An 8,978-nucleotide genomic window follows, 5' to 3' on the forward strand; every position below is an offset into this window, starting at 1 on the left:
AGCAACAACTCGGTATTTAAGTCTCAGGCAGATCTGGACTCCAGCTGCTCTGAAAAATCCTGTGCTGGCACCTAGAAATCAAGTTAAATGCCTTCCTGTCTTACTATACAGGGTTTCTGAAATAGCTCAAGATTTACATGCTCATCTGTACAGCGTGCTAAGCATTTAGAAATCACCAAGCAGCAGCCTGCTAACTGGAGAAAGAGAGGCTGTAACATCTTTCCTTCCGTTTACCTGGAGAAGATGCTTTTGCAACCATTAAAATCAAAGCCATTTTTATATAATTTCAATTACATGCCAGGAAACTAGAAGCCCACAGCAAGGGCTAGCTACTGGCTGGGAAGTGTTGCCCTCTCCTCTCAGGTTGCCTTCACTGCCTGGTTTATATCTCTATCTCACACTCCTCCTCACCCAGACCCATTATAAAAAAAAAAAAGGTACAATATTTTGTCTGATGGAATTTAAGTTAAAAAATAAAAAGCTGTCCAGTCTCTTTGCTTTATCGTGAAGAATTTGAGCTGGAGCGGCTGCGATGGCGCCTTCGTCCAGGAGATCTGGATCTTGATCGCCGGCGAACAGGGGATCTGCGCCTGGGAGACCGGGACCTGACAGAGAAGAAAGAGAAAGCTTTCATTAGGAGAAAAGAGCAACAGGTTCCAGTAATTTGGCAGCTCATCTACCCAAAAACACTTCCCCACCCCCCTCCAAAAAACCCTCACACCCCACGGTAAAGGAGCTCCAGCCAAATACAGCCAGCTCCAGAGAAAAAAAGGGCAATTCAAACACTGACTACACAGAAGGAATATGCTGGTGACCCTCCTTCTGCTTCAGGAAATTGAAAGAATGTTTAATATTCAAAGAACAGGCAAGAATCTTCTCTTTCTCCTCAAGCAAAACAAGCTCGAGTTCATTCTACCTCAGATTCTCCTTCACCTGAAAGGTCAGTTTTGACTCCTGCTACACAGCAACATTGAGGGAAAGGATTTATATAAAGTCCTTCAAACCACAGGGACATTTCTAAGAGGAAGTCTAACTCTAAAGAAACAGTTTAGCTTCAAGCTCTTTGGTACTATAATCAACCTGTATGACACCGAGGTATTCCAGGCACAGCCTATTAACGGAGCCTGAACAGGATAATAAAAGTTAGACTAGGGAAGAAGAGAAATGACAAGGAGGGAATGTCAAATCTAGCATTTGTCAGACCTCAGTAAAAGGCTTGTCTAAAGGAGGACTAACAGGCAGTGGATCTTGTGCTGTCTTAACTAGTTGTCATTTTTAAACCCGTAGTTCATAAGCTGTTCATCAATCAAGTCACTTTTACTTAGTGACAAGAGTCAAAGCAGATTTCCAAGACAGAGGAGCCCATCTACATGCTGAGTAAGACTCCAAAAGACTTATTACCTCAGCACAATCGGGCAGCCCCAAGTCACACAATGGGTGTGCGCACGTCAGGTCACACCTTGGGGTCAGTGTACCCCGCTCACCTGATGCAGAAGCACTGCTTTTTGGTCATGTGCCCATTCATATAAGTAAGAGAGGGAGGTGTGTGGGCTTTGGAAAAGCAAAGCAGCTAGAGCAGGCGCCTTGCCAAAAGCATTCTGCCAGCCAGAAGTCCATTCCCATTTCACCTCAAAACGTTTATGGCAGAAGGGACTCCAGGGAACAGGCTGGAAAGAATCTCACATTTCCAACAGACTGTGTTCATGGTGTAGACCAGAGCAGGTCACTCTGGCGCTAAGGAGTTAAGAAGTACAATCCAGGGTCAACTGATGCCCAAAAGGTGCTACTGTCATTTAAAGGGGAAAGCCAAGTCCAACAGGATTAAACTGTCCCCACACCAAGTCCTTCAGTGATAATGTTGTTACACTGAGAAGGACATAGAAATTGTCACAGCTCTCACCTTCTCCTCATGCGAGGAGGTGACCTGCGCCACATTGGTGGTGGCGGCAGCATCCTCCTGGGTGGGCTGAAGCGTCTGGGAGGTGGCCGAGGTCGTGGTGCCAGCACAGCTGTGGCAGTGATCTCCTGACCATCAATCTGGCCTTTTTAGGGAAGCACAGGAACAGTAAGAAGTAAGTATTTTCCAACACCAGCATCTACGCATCGCATTACTGCATCTCACAGCTTTGTCACAAGCAACTGAAACGTGAATCAACCTACAGTCCTATTTCCACCACCCGCTCAGGAGTTATTTTGACAAAGGCCACATACATACTAGACTTCTTAATCTAATATCCCATCAAACTGTAGTTCAGATGTTAACCGGGAAAGATTTTCACAGAAACTTTTTATTACTGTTTGTTTTGAAAAAACGCAGCTTTAATAGTTCTGTGACCTTTTGGATCTGTCCTGAACCACACAAAAGCCAAAGCCACCTGGGCTGAAAACAGACTAGTTCAGATCAGCTCCCCAAAGGCTTCCCCAACACCTCTAATTCATTTTCAGATCAAACTCATCTGTTTCAAAGATTTTTAAAAGCACCCATTCCCCTTGCAGCCTTTGATACCTACCTCCATCCATATGTTTCAGGGCTTTCTCCGCATCATCTGGGTTCTCAAACTCCACATATGCATAACCTTTAGAGAGGTGTGGATTCAGCCTGTCAACTGGCATGTCAATCATTTTAATCTTTCCATAAGTGGAGAAAATTTCCATGATGTGATCCTGCAAAGAAAGAGCAACTCTTAAGGATAGAGACCACATTTACTGTCCAGGTCCAGCTGGTGCAGAGCAGTAAATCCAAGTTGTACACAACACTAGATTAGCTTTAAATCAATGCCGCGATCAGGAAGAGACGCATTTCATTGGCCAGATCTGGAAAGAATTACCACTGCTTTCTCTGCTGTTTATTCAGTTCCTCCTCAGATTGTTCCAAACCTTCAGTTCTAGCAGCATTACTGCTGCATGTCCACACTGGCTACAAAAGCACAACTAGTGTAAAAATCCTCTTGGGAGACCTCAAAAGGGAACCTAAGCCCTCAGCTGAAAACTCTTCTAAAGTGAAATTGTTAATATTTCAGAAAATATCTTTTTTTTCAGCACCCTAAACCTTTTACCTCTGAAGACGTTTAAACTACATTTTAGCAAAGACAACTCAAGCCAGCCCAGCTCTCTTCAGACCCTTCATCAAGGGCCTCCAGATAGCTTTAATGCCTCCAAGGTCATTTCAGCTATTGTCCCAACTTCTACAATTTTCTTCCTAGTAAGGCAGGATACAAGGTCTGGGATACTGACAAAGCAGACAGACCTCTTAAGCACTACACAGTCTCATAAGCCTGCACTGTATTTAACTCATAGAATCATAGAATGGTTTGGGTTGGAAGGGACCTTAAAGCTCATCCAGTTCCAACACCCCTGCCATCAGCAGGGACACCTTCCACTAGACCAGGTTGCTCAAAGCCTCATCCAACCTGGCCTTCAACACTTCCAGGGAGGAGCAGCCCAGGCAACCTGGGCCAGTGTCTGACCACCCTCACAGTGAAGAACTTCTTCCTCATATCTAATCTAAACCTCCCCTCTTTCAGCTTAAAGCCATTTCCCCTTGTTTTGTCATTAACTGCCCTTATGAAAAGTCCTTCCTCAGCTTTCTTGTAGGCCCCCTTCAGGTATTGGAAGGCTGCTATAAGATCTCCCTGGAGCCTTCTCTTTTCCAGGCTGAACAGAGTAAAATCCTACCAAAATTTTCCTCACTGATCAATTTTGACACAAAGCAAGAATTTCCACAAGCAATACCTTGGCAACACTCTAGCAACTAAAAAGTTTTGAGAGCTCTAAAAGAGCCCCTCATGCATTCTCACAAGATATATGCAAGACTGGTATGACAGGGAAGCCTGCTATTACCTTGGTCACGTTTCTAGTGAGCCTTCCAACATGCACTTTGGTAGGTCTGGGTGATGGGCTCCGCCTCTTCCGTTCCTTTTCATCTCTCTTGGGTGGCTTGGACCTGGATTTTGACAACCGAAAATGTTTAGAGTTTTCAGGAAGCATGCCAGACAAAAACAAGAAGCCAGACCTTATCACATGATAAAAGGTACCATTTTTCTTGGAAGGGCATCTTTTTACTTAGGAAGTTACAGGTTAGGAAGTGCTGGGGTGGTAGTAGGGGTGTTCCACTTAGGAACACCTCAGGACTTATATTTGCCTTGTCTGCTTTTGCTTTAGAACCTTCTGGAATTTGAGAGCCTTTTTTGGTGAGTTTTCAACTTTACAACAACTGGGGTAACAAATAATGAAATGCAGCAAACAAAGTTGTTGGCCATAGTTAAAGAACTTCCCAGATGTTAAAATAAAACACATTCTTTGCCTCAACAATTAAAGAGGCAAAGCAAGGACATAAATACAAAAGCATACCACAACCAGGCAAATTATCTATGATTCTGTATCTTCTGTTTACTACAGAGGTCCAGAAATGTCACTGTTAAAAAACTATTTAAGTATCACAATTTCCTTGTTTTTTTTTTTTTTTTTTTTTAATAAAACATCTGGAATGTAATTTCAATCTGTTAAGAATTCAGTATGCAGAAAATTTATATTTATGCTTCTTCCTAATATTACTGTTCATAAATTGAAGGATATACAAAAAAACCCACACTGGCTTATACTACTTCAGTAGATTTTATCAGCCTTCAGCACCTCACCTGCAGAACTATCCAAAGGAAAAACTGTATGGACAGTAACGTAGTTTGAATCCTACTCTTACAGGAAAATGCTTTCTTTACCACCCCCCTGTTTTATTTTTTTATACATAAGAATATACATATACATAATTTTCAGCCCTGAGTTTTCTATTAGTCTTGGCTGTAATTTACAAGAACCAAAGAAGTTTACTCTCATCTCGTCCCCATATAGTCCTGTAGTATTGGAGAAACATTGATTAAAACTGCCTCTACAAAATATAACATGTAAAAATCACCCCTTAAAATGAGGTGTATGGTGTCTGTTTTGATCATAAGCAAAAGGAGCACACTCAGACTAACAAAATTCAGATCTCTAAGTTATGGAGAAAGCAAGTGACCCTCAGGAAAAAAAATCTGTTCTGATCACAATCTTGTACTGTACACAGAAATTAACCTGCCACCTGGTAATTCGTAGAAGGCAAATAAAACTCACTTGGAACGGGAGCGTCTTCTGTTGTCATGTCTCCGTCGAGATGGACTTGGAGATCCAGAGGAGCTGCTGGAACTGGAACTGCGTGAGGTGCTGGAGCTCCCAGAGCGGCTTGAGGCCGAAGAGGAGCTAGAGCCACTGCTAGAACCAGTGCTGGAACTGGACCCTGAACTGGAAGTTGAGCTGGAACGGGATCTGTTAGGGCAAGGAGGAATAAAAATGAGTGGAGTACCCAGAAAAAGAATGGCTGAAAAAACTTCTTAATTAGAGAGAGAGAGATAATTAGAGAGAGAGAGAGCAACTGTGAGTTCGAACAACAAAAACCGATGCTTCGTAGGTCACTAGACAACCAAAGGTAACTCATACCTAAAAAAAAACCAACCAACCCTTCTGTTAGACAAAACTGCACTGTGACTAAGCAAGTCCACGACACAGGGAATGAAACATACCAGAAATCAAGCTGGTGGCTTCTGAAAACACTGTCATTTGTTACTACCTGTAAAAGTAACTACCTGGTACTGCTGCTCCCACTGGACGCGCTGCGTCTTTTGCGTGTCTTGTCTCGACCACGATCCTTTTCACCTGATTCCTTAGTGGCTGCTTTATCCTTTGACCGGTCCTTTGATTTCTCTTCAGACCTATCCTTGCGCTTAGTTGGTGAGGGAGCCCTGCAAGAACAAATTGTAGAAGATGTTTAATATAGAAAAACACAAACAACAGAAAACCCCACACCCAAACAATAAACAGAACAGCAACACAAAACATTGAACATTCAAATGTAACTCAAGATCACCATAACTGCGGCGTTAAAGCACTAAAAGGAAAATATTTTACATTACAGAGCAGCTTTGAGGAAGACAGCTACAGCATACAGAAATTCTCACATACAGAAATTCACGCAGCAAGAAGTACATTTCCAATTCCTCACCCTCACTGGGAGAGCCCTGGTACCCTGTAACATCCCCAGTTTTGTTATGTCTAGAAAATTCGGACAGAATGATTACCTAGTGTTGGATTTTTTATTATTTTCTTTGAGTCCTAGCAAACTCTTCTTTTTCAATCCTGATAACTCCATTTCCCTTTGGAGGCGTCCAAAGCAGCACCGAATGGGCCTCACTTATCTCAAATCTCACTTCTAACTCCTTGATTCTGAGAACCGATCCCTAATGGAGCGCAATAAACTCCAAAGAACAGCCTAGTGACAAGATAAAAGGATTTAGAAACAAGAAATTAACAGATAGGCATAAAACAACAAACCCGCTTTGCAACAATGGCAGCACACTGGGCATCAACTGTTTTCTACAGAGAACTTCAGTTACACATACTGGTACCTGGCCAGCAGCGGCCAGCCTCAGTGCTGGCTCACACCGGCACCGGGTGTCTCAAGTAAAACGCTGTGTCCATGTTTAAAGCCATTATTATTTTGACATTCACAGAATTACAAAGGACCTTGATATTAAAAAAAAAAAAGAAAAAGAAAAAAAAAAGGCAGAGAGAGGACATTCGTTTTCTCTGCAAGACGTACACACAACTCATGCCTCTTGACAACATCCTTCTCTCCAGAGGAGTGAGCGCTGGTTTTCTCGAAAGCCAATTTGTGCCATACGGCTTCTATTTGTCAGGAAGAAAAGGGCTGTTGAGAACAAAACCCCCCACTGAATTACAGCTGCTTTCAGCCTCAACAAGCTGCTTCCAAAGCTCTGTCAGCCTTGGAAAGACCAGATTAGAGATCCCAGTTTGCTGCACTGCTGCAACAGCAGATTCTACTTTAACCTCTTAGCAGGAAGTCTGAACTGGATTCTGACCTAGCCCCAGCCAGTTCCCTCTTTACTCCAGATCTGAGAGGAGACAAATTTAACACCCCACTATTTAACATTGAAATACTGGGCATTAGTTGAATTCCAGATGTTTCCCATGAGAGGGCTGGATCCATCACATATTCTGCGATGTCTAAACACATTGCTGCATTTTGACTATTCCACATGGATTGTTTAACACCTGCATTACAAAGCTGCCTCCAACATATGTTTTCATAACCAGAGTGTGGCAGATTTGATTTGCTGTAACACCCATTGTCTACCTATGAATGAAACATTCAGGAAATGGAAGAGTGGACACAAGCACATGTTTAAACTGCCAGGCTTATCTGAAGCAGCACTGAATATTCACAGTACTGGATGATGTTGGACACATCTCTATCTCCACACACATCACAAGCAAAATTAGTTAACAAGAAAAAAACCCAACTCTCCAGCTCACTGCATCCAACAACCTTCTTGCTTCTATGCTTCTGGTAAGCAATTACTTTCTCTCTAAATTGCAATTAAATTTATGTTTGGGAAGAGATCACATCTGAACAACTGAACTCGCCTTCCCGATTTTTAGCTTCACAGTTTTCCCTAAAACAACTCCAAAAAGCAAACATTCGCGAACCCAGCTCTCTGCAGATCCAGAAAACAAGAATCACCCCTGCCCTTCTGCATGGAGAACAGGGAACCCACAGCAGAGATGTGACACTGGCAGGGCTCGCTGGGAGAGGATGTGTTTTCTCTGCCAGCCGCGGTGGTAAGAAGGCAGTCCATGGGCTGTCCCACAGGTGCTGCAAAGGTGACTAAGAAAAGCAAACCTGTGTAGGTCATGCACCTGTGTGACATTTCTAACCAGCTCTAGGCCTCCAGTGCAAAGTGTAAGGGGGCTGCAGTTCAAAAATTGAAAGCTACTGCATGAGACCAGCTAACTGACTTGGAAGAACAGAACAGACAGGTTTCTGGATTCACAAGACCAAAAACTTGCCATTTTCCTTTCCCACCTTCCTTCTCCTAAGTATACCATAGTCAGGTTTGCGTTATCTCTTCCTACACGCTGACTTTGCTTGCATCTGTGGATATCACAGTGATGATGCCACCACTTCAGCCATGCAAAACTACCTATTATTGTCTGACAGCCGCTCTGGTTTTACCCCACTGGAAGGAGGGAAGAGACAGAGCAGGGATGAAGACCAGCACACTCTTTGTTGTTATCCAGCCTGTTGCTGGAGTAGTAGTGAATGCTTCAGCTAAACAGCCACCACTGCAGCACCACACCGCAGGACAGGTGCTTCCCAGACAAATTAGCCACGTGATGTTTACACATTCAGCAAACTTCCATACGATGGTACATGCAGTATTTAAGCAGCCTCCAAACTAACCAGTGTTTTCTCTCTATTAAACTACCCGTACTTTTCTCCAGAATACCACTTGCCTAGCTCACTTCAGTGTGAAACCTCAGCCTAAGAGACACAGCCCATGGACACTTTCCCCTGCACATGTTCAGACATTCACTGAAAGATGTGGAAAGAATAAAATGATGGTCTTCACACAAGGGTGTATAACAACGCATTTCTAAGCGGCACCTTTCTTTCCTACAATCAAAAAAACCCCTCTTAATCCCTAACAAGTCAATGTTTTTGTAGTACCCACCCCCAATCAGAAAGTCTAAAAGCAATCTATAGAGGCCATTCATTCATTTCACACACACACACACACACACCTCTCTGCTTTAAAGAGTCGATCTGCACTCTTACAGAGCCGCAATTCTGTAGCAAAGGAAGCAAACTCAGCTCTCCCCCGGACTTCCTGCACGACTGCAGGCAAGTCCTCTAACGGCACTTTGCTTCAGATCCTCATTTGCAAAATAGGGAAAAGATTTCCTCGTGTGAGGAGAGGGTTCAAGGCTCGGCAGTTGTCTGCAAAGTTACGGCCGCTCGCCCAAGCTAACTACAGCGAGCAGGGCCGGAGGAGCGCAGGAGCAGCCAGCTCCGCGTCCCGCTGCGCACGCCATGGGGTACGTTACGGTGCCGGGCGGACCGAGGGCTTGTCGCTGCTGACCGCACC

General features: G+C 43.7%; 1 protein-coding gene across 1 annotated transcript; it reads right to left on the reverse strand.

Annotated features, from left to right (window-relative positions):
- Positions 1 to 273: 273 nt before the first annotated feature.
- On the reverse strand, positions 274 to 6,181 carry RNPS1 (RNA binding protein with serine rich domain 1). Its single transcript, XM_010170032.2, has 7 exons — positions 6,111 to 6,181; positions 5,619 to 5,774; positions 5,110 to 5,301; positions 3,841 to 3,943; positions 2,511 to 2,664; positions 1,901 to 2,042; positions 274 to 605 (listed from the first exon to the last, which is right to left on the reverse strand). Exons 1-7 carry the CDS (start codon positions 6,179 to 6,181, stop codon positions 500 to 502), a joined length of 924 nt encoding a protein of 307 aa, XP_010168334.1. The 3' UTR covers positions 274 to 499.
- Between the last annotated feature and the right edge of the window lie 2,797 nt (positions 6,182 to 8,978).

Source organism: Antrostomus carolinensis, unplaced genomic scaffold (genome assembly GCF_000700745.2).
Source record: "Antrostomus carolinensis isolate BGI_N321 unplaced genomic scaffold, ASM70074v2 scaffold32196, whole genome shotgun sequence".
In the NCBI taxonomy this organism is placed as follows: Eukaryota; Metazoa; Chordata; class Aves; order Caprimulgiformes; family Caprimulgidae; genus Antrostomus; species Antrostomus carolinensis.